Raw genomic sequence first — 20,879 nt, 5'->3', positions numbered from 1 at the left:
ACGATTGCAGCGAGCCATCGGACCTCAGGCAACTGCAGTCGACAGGCTAAAGAACGAGGACTGTTGACGACGCTATGCTACTGAAATGATCAATATCTAACAAAAACATAACGTTAGCTGGCTAGTATTGACAATCTCCACTCAAATTCCATTGTTCTCTCTCCCCGACTTGACACGATCGTGTGCTCCCATGATCTGCACACGGTTAGCCTAGCTAGCTCGATACCAGGCTAACGTTACACCATTCGACTCCAAACAATGAAAGCTAGATTCCGTTGGCTGAGGGGAATCCTGATGTCCACATCTAAACATTTGATCAATTTGACTAACCGCTAGATCAACGATAAGCCTACCCATGCCCTTCACTAACGTCACATGCATCTGCGGTGAGGCTAACGTGTAGTTGTTAGCTAGCTAGCATTAGTACTAGGCTATAGCCTAGATAAAGGGAAACAGCACAGTTACTTACACTAGCTGCATGATTTACTACCTGTGTTGTACTGACCCAGGTTGACAAAGCAATATGTCATTAAATGGTGAGCACAGACAGCCTTTTAGGAACTTGAGCGGGTAAATTGCCATCAAAAATAAACTTAATCCACTCAGCTCTTCTGTCCACTGAGGTTGGGAGACGTTGTAGCGATTTATGCTGGTTATTACACCCAAGAACAGAGCATTTAAGGTACGCAGACATTATGCTAGCTTGCGAGGCCAGCAACACTGCAAACCTTTATAGCCAGGTGAGGCAGGTAGGCGGAGATATTCAAACGAGGGCGGGATTATTATAATGAGTCTATGCTTCTGACGTCAGAAGCATAGATCGAATTGTCCCCTGCTGGGAGCTGGGTTTTCTGCATTTCGCCACCCACAACAAAATGAATGGGTTGTCTTACCTGATTGTTTGTGTGTTAGTAGGGCCATCAGAGACTCAAATGTATATGCAAAAACACTTAAAAAGGGAGTTTTGCATTTTATCTGTCCTTTAAAGTCAATTCTTTGACAGACAGGAAGCCAGTGTAAGGACCTCACAACTGGAGTGATGTGATCCCATTCCATAGTCTTAGTGAAGACTCGAGCAGCAGCGTTCTGAATCCGCTGCAGCTGTCTGATTGATTTTTTAGAGAGACCTGTAAACACACGTTACAGTAGTTGAGTCTACTGAAGATAAACACATGGACAAGTTATTCCAGAGCACGCTGAGACATAAATCCTTTAATCCTTGATATATTTCCAGGTTATAGGAGGCTGACTTTGTAATTGTCTTAATGTGACTGTTGAAATTCAGGTCTGAGTCCATGACTACACCAAGATTTCTGGCTTCGTCTGTGGTTTTTAGCGTTACTGATTGGAGCTTAGCGCTGACTTTTAATCGTTTATCTTTGGCTCCAAAGGCAATTACTTCAGTTTTATTTTTGTTTAATTGAAGAAAGTTCTGTCTCCATAGTGCTTCCTCTGCCCTCTAGCTGGGCGCCGTCCATGGAGCACCGAACTGCAGCATCCGCACCACATCCCCCAACCAAGGGTCCCATGCCCTTACCCTGTACTAACAATCACAGCATTCATTCTCAGAAGATACTGCCATCTTAGATTGCTTGTTATGGTTGGTGGTGGAACTAGAGAGGTGACACAGAGACGGCGTGACAGGGAAGCCCGTAGGCACGCTTATTAAGTCAGAGGATTGGCCAGAGAACGGCGCGAGCGTGCGGATGCATGTCTGAGGGCGTGTGAACGAGATGTGAGACAGTGAGCGAACGCTGTGTGAGGGGTATGAGGAGGGGTGCGGCGCAGTAAGCGTTGTGAGAGTCCGGTGTCGGGAAGCCTGGGGGGAGACGAGAGGTGGAGGCGGGCGCGGGTCGAGCCGGGCCACGGGAACCCGGGCAGCCGGAGTCTGGAGCGGAGGAGAGGAGACGCGGGTTAGGAGACGGGGCACGACGGGGGCAAAAAAACACAAATAATCCAAGTAAAACGCGGGCTAGCGAGAGAACTCGTCAATACAATACCGCGGGTACTAGGGAGCGCAGTCTGGCGATGGCTGGTCGGCTGGAGTCTCCTCTTGTAGCCCACGGGGCTCGTTAACTCCAGGTGCGCTGATGGCAGATTGCCTGCAGGTGCGTTGCTGCAGCTCCCTCAGGGCGCCTGCTGATGTGCCCGGCGGTGATGCGCGCCGCGGTGGGGACGCACGCCGTGGCCGGCCCACAACACTGCTATCCTTTCTCATTGAAGCTGCCTGACTACTGTTAAGAGATACAAAGGTTCGTAAAATGGTGTGATGACAACCACCTTGTCTTAAGTGTTAAAAAGACTGATGAGATGGTGTTTGACCCCCAGGGGAGTTGGTGACCACAGGCCTGTGGTCATCCACCGTGAATCCATCTCACAGGTCTCCTCGTAGAAATTACCTTTGTGTTTTTATTGACAACTCATTAACCCAGAACACCCATGTGGACAGTCTCTGTAGCAGATTATAACAATGACTGCACTAGCGTTCATGGTGTTGATCAAAATTGTATGTTAGTCTTTTATCAGGCAGTCTGGGAGAGCCTTGGCAGCGCAGCTTGGTTTGGTAACCTCTCCATTCAACCAGTCCAAACTGGTCTCATTGATGCAGACTGCATGGAAGAATAGAGGGATCCATCCTTGCAGTCTTTAGGCATTTTTAGACAGAGCTTCCGCAAATTTGCTGCAAATAGGTCCCGCAATGGACCCACAATATCTGCACTCTGCCCATTTAGATAGAGGTGTAATATTTCTGTGACAGCTCTTTGTTTAGATAGCATTCCGCTATCTACCTATTCCGCTATCTCTTCCGATATCACTGCCTCAAAAGACGGAACGAAAGGGGGGAGAATCTGTTACACCAATCCGTGTCTGTTCAATTTAGACCGAGGCGAAACGTACGATTGGCGCAAGTACTACGTCTTAACAAGTCTGTCTGAATGACCCTTTTGTATGAACGGGCTACCCTAAGGCAAGCCAAAGGGATAGAGTATTTACTGACCCATCCCATGTCCTACATACTGTACAGTACTGAGTATCAGCTACTGCCCTCTGGGAGGAGGTTCAAAGCCTCTCGTAGATTAAACAGATTTAAAAGCTCATTTATCCTTGTCAATAAAACTGTTAAATAGCGGCAGATAAGAAAAGGACGTGGATCTTTGCTTGGGGGAGGGAGGTTTGTGCACATCTTTGCTTGTATTGATCCGTTTTTTTATGGCTGCAGCATGGGTGAAAGCCATATTTTCCACTTTGTCTTGAACAATAAAGTTAATCTTGAATCTTGGGTGATGTGGTTCAAGGCCTGGTGATGTCCAGCCTGGTCCTAACCTAACAGCTGTAGGGGGAGAGATAGACAGATGACCATATCTGCCTAGTCTCGCGATACCAGACGATCGGAGATTTCTGCCTACCAATAATATTAGACATATTATGTCTGGATATTTCTACATTCAAGATAGTCACTAGAACGGAGGTGAGAACAGCCGCTAACAAACCTATGCCTACTGCCTTGGATTGTGTCTCCAATGCAGTTTGTTTATCTTGTACTAAAAAAAAACCTGCAATACAGTTTTTTTCAAATTGTTTCCACCCAGTTTAGCAACAAAATCTGAGAGAAGGTCCTCAGTCTCTAGTTGAGTGAAGTGTTTAGAGACTGACTTGTGAGTCTAATTCTACCATCTGCTTGCTCCCTCTGTGTCTCCAGTCTTCTCTGCTGAAGGATATATGCAGGCTCCCGCCCACACACACACACACACACACACACACACACACACACACACACACACACTGCTGCTCACATGTGGCTTGACATTTATACATGTTTTACTCAGTTTGGTGCACTTTAGCATCATGTGATATGTACATGAGTTAAATGCATTGTAGAATGTCTGGGGGGAGAATGTGAAATGACATGGTAATGGCGTGTGTGTGTGTGTGTGTGTGTGTGTGTGTGTGTGTGTGTGTGTGTGTGTGTGTGTGTGTGTGTGTGTGTGTGTGTGTGTGTGTGTGTGTGTGTGTGTGCGCGCGCGTGTGTGTGTGTGTGTGTGTGTGTGTGTGGGCTGAGCACATGCAAGTTAGCTGATGAAGTTTTGAACCAGTGGGGCTATGTAAAGGCACTTATAGAAGACCATAACCTTTCCATTCTCTCACTTTCCTCCCACATATGCACAAACACACACACACACACACACACACACACACTTTAACCAGCCCTGAAGTAACCTAGAGCAGCAATGCTTGTGGTGTTTGTGAGATAAGAGAAGGTCTGGAGGCAGACTGATACTTTGAGGTACCCACAGTTTGAAAGGCTTTTGTTCAACGATTCACACCTCAAACCCTTACACCTTCTTTGTCTTTCTTGATGCTGTGTAGTGGGTTCTCTTACAAATACCCACCACAATGTATCCAGGTTACAATTTAATTGAATGTAATACGTTTTAAGTTCACTATACGAAGTTAGGTGGGACTGTGTTGAGGCCTTTGATAGTGGACTATTGCCTCCTATGCTGATAACGCTGTTTGTTCAACCCCCAAGGTCTTCTCTCTCTTTGGTTTCCATAGTAACCCTGGAGCAGTTTTCTCTGGCAGTTCAAGAGTGCCCAGTTGAAGACGACCGCACCTTGCTAACAAAGGTATGTGTGTGTGTGTGTGTGTGTGTGTGAGAGAGAGAGAGAGAGAGAGAGAGTGAAAAAAACAAGTTTTCCACTCATCTACTATCACTCACTATTAACCAGCTCAGTGGCCTTGAGATTAGGAGGTTAGGGGCTCAATTTCTGGCCGAGTCATACCAAAGACTATAAAAATGGTACCCAATGCCTCCCTGCTTGGCACTCAGCATCAAGGGCTGGATTGAGGGTAAGTCCCTGCGACATACTAGCGTCATGTCCAGGGGGTGGACTTGTACATTAAACTGCCTCACGCTAAGGAATCAGGAAATAGGATCCTGCCCTATGGGCCACTAGGCTCGAGAACCATTGGTTCTAAAGGCTACATTACATGGATCATTTAGATGACGTTTCTATACAAAGCGACTTCAAATAATTGGAAAGTAAGGGAAAGGAAATGTACTACTACTTGCCAGAAGTGCATCTCCTTTCTAAAGCAAGTGACTGAGAGCATAATCTTGTGCTGAAGTCAAAGTGCAAGAGTAGCAAACAAAAATACTAGGGTACTTACTTACTATCACTCACCCCTCAATAGGAAACCATAAGCTCACATTTTGAGTCATCAGCACAGCTCCTATGGAAAGTTCTCAGAAACTAAAGCATTGTGCCTCTCGCTGCAGCTGAATGAACCTCCTTTGAGGACACCCTAGGCCTCTCAGTATCTCCTCTCCATTAGAATCACAATCAGAATCCATTTATTGTCATGCAGTTCTTTTTTTTTTAACCTACTAGGAATTTGCTTTCGGTCACATTAGGAATTTGCTTTCGGTCATACTAGGAATTTGCTTTAGTAGACTGATTGAAGTGAATACAGGATAAAGACTCAGGGAGACCTGAGTCAAGCTGCTCTGGAGGGTTGGCTCACAACTAATCCCCTAGGAAGGAGTGACATCATGTAACATCATCAGTGTGAGCCAGGCCCCCCTGTGTGTCCCGTCCATTTGGGACTCCCGAAATATCTCTGCTGCTGCCGTGGCTCCACAGCTATCTGCCCTCCCTCCTGTCTGTCTACTGTTGTCTTGTGTGCTTCAGCCCGACACTGATACGGTTCCTCTAGCTGATGACTGGGATAAAAAGCCATTCGTATCCAGGGAGGGGGAAGCACTTTCTGTACATGGTGTACATTGTTTCTTTGCACCTTGTAATAATCATCATGCGTGTTTTGGGTTTTGAGGTTAGTGGTGGTGTATTTTTGTCTGCGTGTGCGAGGCATGTGCTGCACGCATCCTACTTGCATAAGCGTACAGTATTTGGTTTCATGTTTGGTTTCGGTGCAAGAGCACCTTGAATGTGAGGCAGACAACATGGATGTGAAATGGACAGAGAGACATGTATGACAGACAGACACAGAGAGCATGTCAGACAGACAGACAGACAGACAGACAGACAGACAGACAGACAGACAGACAGACAGACAGACAGACAGACAGACAGACAGACAGACAGACAGACAGACAGACAGACAGACAGACAGACAGACAGACAAACAGACAATAAGGCTAAAAGATGAGCACAGTCTATAGCTACAGTATCCTGTAGTATAATGAAACCATTTCCTCCATGGACACACTTCTCTGCAGCCTCTTCTCAAACTGCAGCCTCTGCCTGACTAATGGGAGGTGATTTGCAGAGTGAGACACGGTCTGTGGTTCAGTTTAAGTTGAGGGAATGGGTCAGGAGAGACACGGTCCTAATGGGAGGGGGGGTTGGTACTGTTTCCCCTAGGATTTTTTTTGAAAACTATTAGTGTTGTCACAGGGCGGGCATGTCACAGATACATGGTGTCGACAGTGTCGTCATAGATGCGTGCAATAAGGCGTTTGTTAGCATAGATGTAGCTATGTTTGTTAGTAGCCTATCGGTGCACACACTGAGCTGAAATGAAACGAGTGCACATAAGGTAAATAAAAACAACAAACAATATTTATTTACAAGAACATAAAAACATATTACTAGAAAAAAAAACATTTCCTGCAGATAATGTCTGCCAATGCCAAGGGTAAGGGTTAGGGTTCACTGAAAATGAAGTTCTGCTTGTGGTTGATTTTACATTACATTAGCTGATTTAGCCTGCTACGGTGTTGTAAGGTAAGGCAGTGCACAGTAAGTTTCACAAGTCAGGTGCAGATACAGTACCTCCAACGTCCATGTGAGGAGACAGATCATCTCTGATCCGTCCAATCAGATATCAGATCACGTCTGATCTATCCAATCTTCTCCCTAATCCAGGACAGTCCCATGATGGGCGTGTCGGGCTGTAGAAGAGCCTTCAGAGGGTGTCCAGGGAGAGCACTAGTGGCCTGATAAGAGTTTTGGTAACCTGATGGGGATCAGGTTCTGTTGGGAACTGCAGCGTTTTCCCAGGTTGGACACTTTGCATTGGAGGAAGAGAGAGAGAGAGAGAGAGAAAGAGAGAGAGAGAGAAGGCTTCCGGGTGTCAGTCAGCTAGCCAACAGTGTCCATAGGATGGGTCAGACCACACGTTTGACAAGGAGTGACACAAAAGTAAACACACACACACTCGTGCACACATTCGGATGCACAGGAACAGATGTGTGTACACATCAGCACACACTCTGGCAGTGCCGTTGGTACACTTGCGCGCGCGCACACACAAGTATACAATAGGGCGTCACAGGTCATGTTGTTTTTGTCTTAGTGGGCGAGTTGGTATGCTGAGAGTATGGTCTGCAGAGAGTATGGGGTCTCTCTCTCTCTCACTTTGTCTCTCTCGCTCTATACATTTTCCACTCTATTCTCTTTGATCTTCTGTGAAACTGTTTTGCCATCACACACAAACATATCACCTCTGAAGAAGAGGCCAGCTATTAGACCACCCGTCTCTAATTTTCCATTTCCTTTGTGTTCCTCAGAGTACACACACACACACACAACCAGTTTTGACGTGACAACAACACAATTTTCCAACCCACTCACCAGAGGCTTTTTGAATAACAAACATGTTTGTAAAACTGCAGAGAGCAAAAATAACACTTTAAGAGAAGAAAACACTCTTTGAGCAAAAAGCTCAAAAATATAAAATGGAGAGGTGCACATTGTGAGGAGGGGTTCATGCCATGTCAGAAAGAAAGTAGGCTCGGCTTGGGCCTGCCAAACTATGGTATAGCCAAAAAATATATACCTTTAGGCTTTTTAACTTGTAAAGATTATACCCTAATAGTTTTTTTTTACTTGTAAAGAATATACCATAAGGCTTTTTAACTTGTAAAGAATATACTTTACCATAAGGCTTTTTTAACTTGTAAAGCATATACCATAAGGCTTTTTAACTTGTAAAGAATATACCATAAGGCTTTTTTTTTTCTTTTTTTTTTACTTGTAAAGAATATACCAGAGTTTTTTTTTTTACTTTAACAATCCTAGAAATTGAGTGCTTCGGAGTTTTTAGTAGGCTAATCCTCAGCCTACTTTCTTTCTTACAACAAGCCGTGGTAGGTGCAGAATGCAGGATTTTTGGGCCGATTTATCCCTGATTCACCCCTCCCGACAATCGGAGGAGAAATCAGGTCTGGAACGTTGGTCGGGGCCGATGATCGGCCCAGATTATCTTGTAATGTGAGGGGTTTACAGATCCAATCTTATACCTCCCGATTGGCTCACAGACCCATCGGGGCCGCCCCGATAATATCAAACATGTTTGATATTTAAGATTATTACGTCCCGACTTTACAAGTGAGACAGCGAGACCAGTGGTTCGTTGCTCCCTTGGGCACGATAAGATCCTGTAGTGTGTGATGAGCCGTTATTTTCAAATCTTGCTGTGTGTGCTTGTTTGAGATGCGCAAGAAGAATATCTGTTAAGATTCTCCTAATGTGCATGATGTAACCCGATTTCGAAATTCGTTAGGATTTTAAATATCCTGTAGTGTGAGCCCGGCATTAGTAAAAATCACATCAACAGGAATGTGCTCTGGGAGTAGTGTCCCAGTTGAAACAATAATTAAATCACTAATTGACAAATGAACTACCGTAAGCAGAGGAAGCCATTCTCATCCATCTGTTTTGTGTGAGTCTGCTTACACAATATCTGCAATTCAACTGTGTTTTGTCTCTCTAGTTCTGTCTGCTCCATGGCACCAGTCTAGTGTACCAGGAGAGAGCCTGGTACCTTGAGCATCACTACTTGACCCCCAGCACCAGCCGACAGATACGCAACCAGGTAACACGCATGCACACACACACACACACACACACACACACACACACACACACACACACACACACACACACACACAGCATCACTACCTGACCCCCAGCACCAGCTGATATACGCAGCCAGGTAACATACTCTCATTCTGCCTCTCTTTCTCTCTCACTCACACACACACGCATACATACGTGCGCACGCACACACACACCTGACTCCCAGCACCAGCTGACAGATAAACAGCCAGGTATCGGTCTCTCACTCACTCACTCTCTCAGTCTTGCCAGTTAACACACTGAAATACATGCACACGTTCAGTACTGTAGTGATGTGGATTCAACCTCTCTCAATATGATCTATAAACAGGGACATAAATGGGTCTTAGTGTGAGAAAGTCATCATTAATTCTAATTCAGTCTCTTCACATTCCAGATATGCCATGAAGCCTACAAGTAACACAGACACCTCTCTACCCCATGTGAATTGCAGGCAGAACGATCAGTTTCTTGTGGCAATGCTGAAGTTGATAAGAAGGATGGTCAGACTCGTTCAGGCTCAGCTAAGGGCTTGGAGACACAAAGCGACCATTCATACTCTGTACTGAAGCAACAGTTATTGATTCCGAGGACCAACGGACAGAAATTAATAAGATCACACCACAGATCACACACACCATGTCAGAACTGGAGCCACGTGAGAGGAGAGTCTGTGAGATAATGCTAACTGGAGCTGCAGGATTAGCATGGTGCTATAAATGACCGTGCGGAAATTAGCCTGTAGGCTCTCTGGCCTGGTATTCATTCATGGCAGATGGTGGCTTTAAAGATGTGCACTACATCTTACAGTAAATGAAGGGAGTTGAGGGCATTTATTAGTCATTAGTCAGTTTCTCCAGATTTGTAAGCGGTACTTAATGGGGTGATGTTGGTACTAGGGACTGTCAGGTTCCTAAATCAAGCTCCACCATCGTCCAACTCTAAACATTGCCACTACTTACGACTAAGTTAAATAGACGTAATTGCGTTGCCTTGAATTGCAATATTACCAAATGTGATTATGCAACAGCTACAGTAGCCCTGTCCTGCGTGTACAGTTCCTGTATCAGTTCACATCATCTGAGGCGTGCGCTCCTGTGAGGCTGGAGACAGAGTTGGTGAAAAACAACAGCTTGATAACAGAGAGCAGGTTTTTGCTTATCGCCACACGGCCAGTGGCGTGATCAAGCCATGCAAATCCCCCCTGCCCACCTAGCTGTAGAGAGAGAGAGAGAGAAAGAGAGATAGAAAGAGAGAGAAGAGACAGGTAGGTAAGTAGGTAGATAAGTAGTCACTACTTAATTAATACCTGAGAGGAAATTGCCCTATTACACCAGCTATAATCCCAGAGTAGAAATTGACCTGTTACACCAGCCACATCAACACAAAGTACAAATGGTGCACTTATAAATACACAATACAAATAAACTATAAACACGTCCAACAACGGCAGAATAGTCTGAGAACTTAAGCAGACGGCATGTCTATGAGTCACGTCTGAAGTCAGATGTGTCGAGGGTGAACAGGAAAGGAGCCAGGACCGTCCCTATGGGGGCCCCTTGTGTTGCTGACCACAAGCTCTGACACACAACCCTGGAGCCTCATGTTTTGTGGTCTACCCGTCAGATAGTCCGCAATCCGAGTCACAAGGGCGCATCCGCCTGCGTTGACCGTAGCTTGTCTCCTAAAAGAGGCTGTAGAGAGAGCCTGGATAGAGGCAGTAGGACCAGGCGATCATCTCCACTGATACGTGTTCATCTCCACACCGCGCCCTGCTGTATGCCCCAGGGCTAATAGGTCTCATAGAATTGATAGATAAGTAGAGTGAGTGTTGGATGTGAAGTGTGTGGGCGGCTCTTCCCGTGCTGCCGGCTCCCTGGGGGGCCGTTGCAGCAGGGGGGCAGCTGCTGAGGAGACAAAGGGACAGAGGTGACACGTATGTGTGAGCTTTCCCAGCAGGCCTCGCTGGTCTCCACAGTCCTAGTCCAGCCTCCCATTAGCCTGGTCAATATTGGCTCTCCAGGGGGGGACACGGCCCATTGCCGTGGGAACCTCGGGGGGTGGGGGGGGGGGGCTGACTGTCAATAACCAGTTGTCAAAAACGGACAGGATGACTCATCTACCTCTGCTGCCACGAAATTCTTTCGAGCAAGCTCTTTCTTCTCAAACAATATGTCCAAGTTAAAGTTCCTAATTCACTATTTTCTATGTTCTCCGTTTTAATTTGTCATTAACATTCATGGAAAAGAAGCGATACCATCTAATAATTAACATGTTTGCAACCAAAAGTAAAAGTATAATGAAAAGTGTCCATTACCTTTGCATCCATCAAATAGACGACCCATATACCGTATGCATGCTGTACATAGCGACAGTGGTTTTGCCATGGTTGATCTATGATTGCATGGCATTTATTCTCCTATTTACAATTGTAGTTTGTTCCTATTCTGCTTTGGCTTTTTGAGAGATTTTGTCTGATTGAATACAGCTAGTCGGCTCTATTGGGTCCCTTACACACCTCTATAGAAATCATTCATTCATTCATTAATATTCATATTAAAAACAATAGCACCACTCTGGTCCACCTCAACATCCGGTTTGCCGCGACAATATCACTGTCAACCTAGGCGCTAGCTAGCTAACATTACAGCTATTTCTTGAGCCTTCCAAAGACGGAACAGTCAAGATATGTAAATAATAATCCCACCGCTGAACAAGGTCCCAAATTTAATTTGGACATTTTGAAAAAGTTTTCTACTGGCCGCTGACGCACCACGTCTTTACTTGGACCAACTCGGTGCCCTACTGACTAAAAATTCCTATAGTTACAAGGAATGCTGTAATAATACAGCGATCTGTGGTATTTGGCTCCATAACTTTATTTTTTATTTTTTATTTAAAATAGTACAGTGCATATTAATGAACATTTAAAATCAAAATGTAAATATGCCAGATTTAGCCACTAGGCTAATTTTCATCCGTTGTCCCTTGGCAGGTTGATGGCAACAAAGAATAAACAGTTTAAAAAACACATCATATTTGTACATACTTTGTGTCTGTTGCTACTAAAACACTCAGACCCTACCTAACTGCAGTACAATACCATCTACATACCTGTCTGTGTGTCTTTGTGTGTCGCTATCTGGATCTGATGGTGATGATGGCCAGTCTTTGTTTTTATCTAGATGCTGAGTCATGCTTCATGCTCTGCTGGGCACACTCTCTTCTACATACACACAGTGCCAGTCTCCCCAGCAAACAAAATATTTCCCACGCTCATCTATATTGATTGATATTGATTGTATGTAAATGTCATTGATCAGACCTGACTCCTATTGTGTGCGTGTGTACATGCCAGTCTCCTCAGTAACCAAACATTTCCCACACTCATTTTTATTGATTGTATGTAAATGTCATTGATCAGACTTTGTGTGTGCGTGTGTGTGTGTGTGTGTGTGTGTGTGTGTGTGTGTGTGTGTGTGTGTGTGTGTGTGTGTGTGTGCGCACGCACGCTATTCCATCCCCCAGCTGTTGGAGCTGTGCAGGCTTGTAAAGGATGAGGCCCTGAAGGTGGTGTCTGACTTCAACATGCCATCTTGCTGTGTCCAGGCCCCCATCGCTGGGGTGGCCAATCCCAGGGCCAAGTGGGCCTTCTACTCTCCACCCCCACACTCCCACACCGCACCTCCACCTCAACCCCACTGCCACCCCTCCAAGCACCAGACTGCCTCTAAATTATGAACTTCACCAAATCATGTACGGTACGGTATTTGGCCCAGGACTACTTCCAGGCTGTGAGTAACCCCAACGGTGACTGAAGGAAAGTGAATAATGATAGGGTTCAGGATAGACTTCCCACTTCCAGACTCACTGTTGCTTCCTCCCACCTTAAGTATTAAAGGACAGGTTCAGAATTTAGCATTACAAGCCCGTTGCCGCTAACACACTCAATGGATCCATAGGTGCGTAGACAAAATCCCTCAAAAACACCATAAACTCTCGTTTTCAAAGACAGGAAACTCACCGAGTGGTCAATGGTGCCCATTGATTGCCGATGTTCTGGCAAAATAGCCACAAAGTATGCTTCCGATCGGGTTTTATGGATCACAGTATATTCACTGATTTGTATTGACAACAAAGCCAGAGATGTTTAAACAACTGTGTCCCGTATTTGTTTTGATCAACAAACACTTTTACCTAACACCATCAATGAAATACCAGCTGCAAAGCAATCCTAGGCTTCTCGACTTGTTGTTGTTGTTGTTGTTTTGTTGTTGTGTAGACCTGTGACCCTTCTTCTTCTGCGGTAGCCTCCAAACTCAGTCAAGACCTCCCAAAGTTCAAGCGGACGTTTATTAACATATGTACTGCGAGTGTAAATAGTTATATGCTAAATGATCATTAAAACCCGTTTGGAAGCATACTTTGTGGCAATTTTTTTGTCAGAACATTAACGGACACCAGTGACCACTCGGTGAGTTTCCTGTCTTTGAAAACGACAGTTTATCGTGTTTTTGTTGGATACCGTTTCTCCAGAGTGCACCGTTTGACGTTTGTAATACTTTATTCCGAACCTGTCCTTTAAGCCTATTTCACACCAAGATGTTTATTTGTACGGGAAAAAAATGGAAATATAATAAAGATGAACTCATGTGAGTTCATATTTACTTTTCTCATGCACATATTGTGCACACAAAAACGAATTTGAAGAAGTCTTTGTCGTACAGCACACTACAACACGTGCAATGGGTGACACATAGGAACACACACACACACAAACACACACAAACACACACACACACAAACAGGTGCATTTAGGGTCGCCGTTTGACCCATCCCTTCCTCCTTCCCCCAAGGCCGGGAGAAGACGCTAGGCCCGTGCATGAGCCGCATCCGGGGACCAATCCAAGTGCGCCTGTCTGTCTTTGTCAGGGACGGACGGCTACTTTTAGTTTGCTTTGACTCTGAGTGGGCGTTATTTGCATGTTCATGTAGGGTTTGGTTCCACCAATGTATAGTAACTACTGTAGATGAAGCAAGCACACCTTGAGTGTTTCAAGCATACCTTGGGTGTTTCAAGCATACCTTGGGTGTTTGCAGTCCAGACCAGACCTGTGAGAAACATGCCATCACCCTAACACTACTGTAGCTACAACCCCAAACATGCTTACAACATGGACTCAGATCAGCAAATACATATGTAGTCTACTATATTATTATAATGGTTAAAACTGTTACTTTAAACACACAGTCTTCATTCAAGGCCAAATAGACAATGAATGGGGTCTGATTAGCATGATAATAGAAGGATAATGACTATCTATTTATAATAAAATATGCCTATATTTTATGAATTATTTAGCACTTTTACTGTATTTTACTTTAGTTGCCTGGTGTAATTTGTGCATTAGAATCTTTACCGATCCTTTTCCTGAACAAACTTTCGCATCTGCTTTCTACCAATTTGCTTGCTATTAATGTATGTAGCCTACCGACCTTTCCACCATGACAGAGTAATATATTTCTTACTGCATCGCCATATTGATGGAAATCGGTGAATGTGTACTGTAACTGTTCTTAATAAATGATTTTTAGAGTAGATTTATGAAGACATTCATGTCTCATATTTTGTTCCAAAGAGATGACCCATATATTTCTAATGAGCCAGTTCATGTTGTTCAGGTGCATGATAGTGAGAAAGAAATACAGCCCGAAGCTTTAAAGAACATCCCTTCAACAGCTGATTGTGCTGAAGTGTGAAAATCTATAGCTCACTGTTTCAGTTCAATTTCACGGGTTACCTAACTTATGCATCTAGCCTAGGCCTACTGTGTGTGTTAATTCGACCACATTTATTCATTCATCTGTTGGTGTTGTTTTGTTGTTGCCTTTTTTGTGCCCATTCGCTATGCAAACAGCGCTTTGTACCTTCAGTTCAGTGTCTGACGTTGCCTCCGTTAAAATGTGTAGATGTTGATCTTTTGTAAAGTTTTCACATTTGGAGCTTTGCTTACACTTTCTAATGAGCCTACTTTATAACTTTATATAATAGGCTACACTTGTATTGTGACTAATGAGTAAGAAACCGTCTTTATTGTCAGAGGAACATTCGACCCCGTGTTAGAGGGATGCTGTCGAGAGGAGTGCGAGACCCCACCCTAGAGACTAGTAGGCGGTATCACGCAGGGGCGGAGGATGGCATAGCGTCCTCCCACTCTATACTCAAGACAGACGCGTAACTTTCTACCAGAGACGCGAACTGCGGAGGCAAGGAAGTGTCCTCCGCTATATACTCACGACTGGCCAGAGACAAAAGACTCCGAACACTTTCTCCCTTCGCCTACGTTTTGAGGGGGATTTGTGTTTTACACACGGAATAATATTCTTTCGATCTTGATCGTGAAGTTTTCGAATAATGAATACGGCTGTTGGGTTTGGGCTTTTTGAATATTGCTGATTTTGGGGGTGAGAGAAGTTTAACGGCGGGTTCGTAGTTATTCGATCATTATTGTCATTTCTAGAACTGTTATGTCCCGCTACTGACGCTGCTTAGGACATGTCCGATTCATCCAGGTGAGTGCGCAGTGTGCATTGACACAAATTCTGCTGTTTGTTTTAAAGCAATTCGTGTATGTTTGTGGAAATAAATAAACGAATAGACTAAGTGAATTTATTAAATAACCTATAGTTTGTTTATGGGCATTTAGGTTCTTTTAGTTTTTTTCTGCACACGTATATTCTACAATTTCCTTGGGTGACACATTGAAATAGGATTCTCCAATTGCCGGCGCGCCACAGTGGTGGAAAGTTCTTGTCTGTGTGGAGATACAGCCAAGCGGCTTCACAAAGACTAATAGCATAGCCTAATGTTGGATTTTATTATTTTTCATTTTGCGTGAGCTATAGGCCTATGGGTTATAAAATGTCCCATCCGATTTCCAACTTACCGTGTTGAAGGCATAAACGATAATAGATTACCAGTCATGCATTTATTTATTTTTATTGTTATTAGCTGCGCTGCGAGCCGATGCAACTGTAGAGTTTACTCTGGCGATGGGGATGAGACGGCACCTGTTTATTTCGAAATCCACAATGTCCTCCTCGTCCACCGTGCCCAGTCTGTGTGTCGTATAAAATGAACTCAAAAAGTTGTTCAAGTTTAAAAAGCTACAAAATTATTAATCAGATTGCATTAATTAGCCTACTTTTCACTGCAACCGAGAGGGACCTGAGGCAACCCGTGGGTGGCGACAATAGACCAGTACACTATATGATTTTTTGGATGCATTTCATTTGGCTCGCCGCCTGCCCGTCAGTCAGAGCAACTGTAACCCAATCAGCTCTGAAGCTCCCGGCACTGACGTAGCCCAGAGAAAAAGACTGGTGCTGCGCTCAATCTGAAGACTATTGTGCATCATCGTCGTTATGCCTAGTCTGCGTTTTGGTTAATACGAGTCTGGGAAGCCGGCATTTGGCCTCATGTGGGTTTGGCACTTAATTCGTATGTTCAAAGTAAGTAAATATTTGTAATGTAGGCTGCTGCAATAACAGTTTTATGTGCTTTTAACACAATGGATATTGGATGTGCCAGTGGACCAGACTATATGGATTAGGTTTACAAGTGCGCTTATCCTTCCCTGTAACCAAAATAGTCAACTTTAAATACATTTATTTAGATCAATTTGATTTTTTTTTTGTTATTATCTGGATTCGTGAAATACTTTTTTCTGGGAAAAGCTTTCATTTCTGATGGAGAATAGGAAGTTAACTGGCAAGGCTATGCGTTTACTTGTGACGCAGTTAGCTCTAGCTTCATGCCAAGTTTTCTCTGCAATAACTGCTGTAAACAGCACTTCTGTCACACAATGGAGGCGTGTAGGTCGGGAAAACGAGGGCAAATTAAAAACCCAGCGAAGACTCCCGGATCAGGCTCCTGGGCTGGAGGAGCTCGAAACGAGCGTGCAGTTATTTTCAGTTTGTGGAATTCTGGTCTCTTCGGTGGATGGCTCGGTCGATGAGTGCAACTCTGACTTAAACAAATATTTAAATTGATTGGTAACGGTGCCACTCTATTTGTCCTACAGACCACGATATCTGTCCGATGTCTCGACCACCTTAATTGAGCGGGGGGGAAGCGGAGAGTCGCATCCTGGTGGCAGACCAGCCTCCCGTGCCGACCCGTCGGACAACCCCCAGTCCAGCTGCGAAGGGGAACCGTCCCGGGGAGGAATTATGTCGAATAGTCTACTTGGTTTTCAGTCGAGGTCGCCGGTGTTCAGAACTTTGTCCCGGTCCTCCAGTGGATATTTCTCGTTCGACTGCGATTCTCTGCCCAGCTCTCCGGTGCCGAAACATAACAAGTCCACGCAGACTCCGAACCCGTCTGGCCAAGCTATCACCCACGCACTGGCTTGGCGAGACCATGGTAAGCGAACAACCCCAGGTGCAGCGTGCTTGCCATGTAGTGATAGGTTGCCAACATGTTCTTTTTCTTATTGTAGAGGAGAGGAACGCGCGCGCCTAAATAGCGGATCATCAAAGTCCTTGTGCGTAATTGGAGTCTAGACAAAAATAACACGTTTGAAAATAGACTTAATTTTTAATTATCTAATACAACGGATTACAAAGTTACAAAACCCATCAGGACACTATTAATTGGGGGGGGGGGGTCATTAGGTCATTAAATTAATTGTGTCAAACGAAACCCAGTTTATATCAAATACTGAAAATGTGCTGTGAGGGAATTCTAATATGCTTTTTAAATAGTTTCAAAACATTTAGCCCACTAAAGCACACTAGCAAAGGTCGATTGTTGCATCCAGCCACAGTAGGAAGTTTCCTTAGATCTTTATCTACCCTATGTTTACTGTCTTCAAACATAACAAGCCACCAAGGATCCACTTTGGGCTCGGCAGCGTGTGCGCACGTGTGTGCAGCTTCTACACCTCTATGCGTGTTTTAACGGCGCCATGTGCGTGTGTACAGGCCCACACTTAACATCAACAACATTCCCTGACAAAACAAGTGTGACCATTGAACACAATGAAGAGGAAACACGGTGTCTGGGACAAACTGGTAGAGGAGCTTGGCCCCCTGTGGGCTCATCATAGCGGTGATTGAGCAGTCTGATTCTCTTGTGTCTCCTTTATTTGCGTGCACTGTTGCAGAGGCCAGTCAAAATAGAGGCCTGGGTCTTTTGTCCAGGAACAGACAGAGTCCTCTCTCCTCTCGTTCTACCCCTGGAGCCAGCAGATAGGAGAGAGAGATAGATCTCTATTATCTAATCTTGAGTGTTCTGCGTACATTTCTAATCCTGAAGAGGCCACTCTTAATGGGCTGAAGAAAAACAACCAGTCATGATCTCATCTGACACTCGCAGAGCGTTCCGGCCCCCATTCATAGAAACTTTGCTACTGTAGGTGTAGTATGGCATGTGAGCGTGTGTGTTTGTCTCATTGTATGCATGTACAGTATGAGCCTGTACTGTGCCAAAGTATCCTACTGTATAAGGCAATCTGAGTTATAGTATTTGCAGTTCATGACACAGTCCCATATTACAGGGCCCCTAATGTTGACGGATATGAGAGATATTAAGTACAGGTTTCACAACACACATGAGTCATAGCAAGAGGTCTAAACACATTCATATACTCACAGCTCAACCACACATAGAAACGCTGCTCTGATCTATCTCACACTGGACCTGCCATATTGTTCTGTGTACAAAGGTTTCACTCACTCTTAGCTGTCTGTCAGAACACAGTTTCAGAAGAACCACAGGTTTCAGAGTCATTATATCATGCATTAATATGTACTGTAGCAGAGGTGGTTTAGTGACCCCAGTCCGCCCTGAGACATGTAGACCGGTGCCGGCTTTAGTTCAACTAACAGTCTTTTGGACACCACAGACAAACTGATGTCGGTCCTGTGTGTCCCCTACAGAGATGCTCTGGTGTTGTGTGGTTGGTGTGTGTGAATGAGATCGTGAAGATGGAACCCTGACGGATGTGTTTGCTCTCCCCCCCCTCCCCACCCCCCTCCCACAGAGACATGGCCCGGCCCCGCCCGCCCCTATAGACCACGCCCGCCACCAACCGAGGGGGACATGCGGCAGGAGGTTCTGATAGGCCAAGAGCTTCAGCGCATCGGAGACGAGTTCAACAACCTCTTCATGCAGGGGGTGAGTGAGCCACCGGTCAGCTGTACATTCAGGACCACCATAGGGGTCAACTCAGAGTCTTTATAAGAGTCCACCCGCTGGGGCAGTGAACAATTGGGACGTCAATTTATACGGGTCTGAGCTCCAGTTTGAGTCAAGTCTGAAGTCTTTGAGCTTGAGTTCGAGTCAAGTATGAATCCATTAGTCACAAATCTGGGTCAAGTCTGATGTTGGTTTTGGCAATGAATGCATTAAAATAATACAATTTTCAACTTTTAGACAGTAGACTATATGGGGGAGGCCTATTATTTAAATTGAAAGTCAGTATAATGGGAGTTGACAAGAGTGGTCTCGGATGCGGGTAGGGTCTGGCAAGAGCATAGTAACTGTCTGCCAGGGGAGACTAGGTCTACTCTGGCCTGTGGAGAGTTGAGTTTTCACTGCTCAGGGATCAACTGACTAACGCTAGCCAACTGCAATAAGCTCAAGTCATCATCCAGTACAATAGCATACATAGCCTAGCAGGCAAGTGAAGAGACATGTTTAGTGATTGCAAATTTATCACAGACCAATGGTTTTGAAACAAAATCCTTAGGGGAGGGGTTGCTGCCTGCACAGTTGATAACTCAGAATCTGTTGTTTGCTAGTTAACTAAAGTTACCAAGATGCAAGGCATTTTCACCTGTACAGGACAACTCAGGACAAGAACAGCTGTGCAGCATACTGTATTTGACTGCTACAGTATGTATGGTAGCTAATATTGATGTGGCTATCCAGCAGACATAGAAATTAAACATGTTAAGCAAGTAACTGCAGCTAAATATAGTTACTGTATCTATCTAATTCTCCTGCTGATTTCCAGCTGCTGGCAGCTGCCTTGCGCAGGCATGATTGACTCCATTGTGGTCAATGTGACAGAATGCACAACAAAATAGATGTTGATATGAACATTAAAACAAATTAAACCTTGATTATTCAATTATTCAATATTGATATTCATTATTCACATTGTTCAAGTCCTTAGACTAGAGTTAAGTCAGGAGGAGGAACTCTGAGTTAAGTCTGGAGGAGTCACAAGCAGACTAGTCTGACTCAACGGATGTAGGTTTTGGCAATAAACCTTGTCATTCGTTGTCACACTGCCCAATCTTCTCTCGGCACCAATCAGATTCGATCCAGACTATTTTGCAAGAGCACCGTTGCTGCGTCCGGGGCTGGCTCCGCCCAAGACGACTGTGATTGGTTTAAAGAAATACTGCGTTTCCCCCCCCCCCCCTATTGCAGAATGGTAATATGTCCAGCCAGACCTGTCTCCGGCGCTGGCACAGCGTAAACGAAGTGTGGAGATAGGTCTGGCTATGCGAGACTACAAGCAGACAGACTAGTCCGAGACGAGTCATAATATAAATATCATTATTTGGGGGCTAATCACTTGATAGATATACTGTAGCTGTTTCTGCAACCAAAATGTACATGCGTGCAAATTACATGCCAATTAGCTATAACATCAACATCACACTTTTTTGGGTTACAGAAATAATATGATTGATTGATGGATTGATTAATTGATTGATTAATTGGTTGATTGATTGATTTCTTGATTGATTGATTGAAATAACGTTAAAATATATAATAGTGCTTTACCCCAATTGGACAACACTACATGTATTAAATAATAGTTTGTCATCATACTGTATGTATGGTGATTTGATGGAATACAAAAACATTTTGAGTAAAGTGCCCCTTTAGTCATTGACTTTTAATTAACGATGGCTTTGCTAGTTCAGGAGATGCCAGCGCAGGCTCTGATTTTCTGTTTACTTCTGCTCCGTACACAGCAGGGCTCTGTTTCTAGA

The 20,879-nt window shown here is 44.5% G+C and overlaps 2 protein-coding genes across 5 annotated transcripts in view; both read left to right on the top strand.

Annotated features, from left to right (window-relative positions):
• acoxl (acyl-CoA oxidase-like) overlaps positions 1–14,975 on the top strand; it is a 31,784-nt gene extending 16,809 nt beyond the window's left edge. For 2 of the 4 annotated variants that reach the window (XM_084461538.1, XM_084461536.1), the window contains exons 17-19: positions 4,558–4,628; positions 8,740–8,841; positions 12,393–14,974. In XM_084461538.1, the coding sequence (XP_084317664.1) occupies positions 4,558–4,628; positions 8,740–8,841; positions 12,393–12,605 (386 nt within the window). In that variant the 3' untranslated portion in view covers positions 12,606–14,974. Of the gene's footprint in view, positions 1–4,557; positions 4,629–8,739; positions 8,842–12,392 lie in introns of those variants that run through there. The other 2 variants (XM_084461537.1, XR_014631322.1) reach the window with 2 other exon arrangements.
• A 445-nt stretch (positions 14,976–15,420) lies between these two features.
• The window catches only part of bcl2l11 (BCL2 like 11), a gene marked incomplete at its 5' end in the record, with an annotated part of 10,917 nt that continues 5,458 nt past the window's right edge, over positions 15,421–20,879 (top strand). Inside the window, 4 exons of the mRNA XM_084461415.1 lie at positions 15,421–15,437; positions 16,949–17,289; positions 18,032–18,062; positions 18,855–19,044. Coding sequence (XP_084317541.1) covers positions 15,421–15,437; positions 16,949–17,289; positions 18,032–18,062; positions 18,855–19,044 — 579 coding nt within the window. The remainder of the gene's footprint in view (positions 15,438–16,948; positions 17,290–18,031; positions 18,063–18,854; positions 19,045–20,879) is intronic.

The sequence above is a fragment of the Borostomias antarcticus genome, assembly GCF_949987555.1.
Source record: "Borostomias antarcticus genome assembly, chromosome: 2".
Taxonomy (NCBI): domain Eukaryota; kingdom Metazoa; phylum Chordata; class Actinopteri; order Stomiiformes; family Stomiidae; genus Borostomias; species Borostomias antarcticus.
This window is presented reverse-complemented; position numbering and strand designations above follow the sequence as displayed.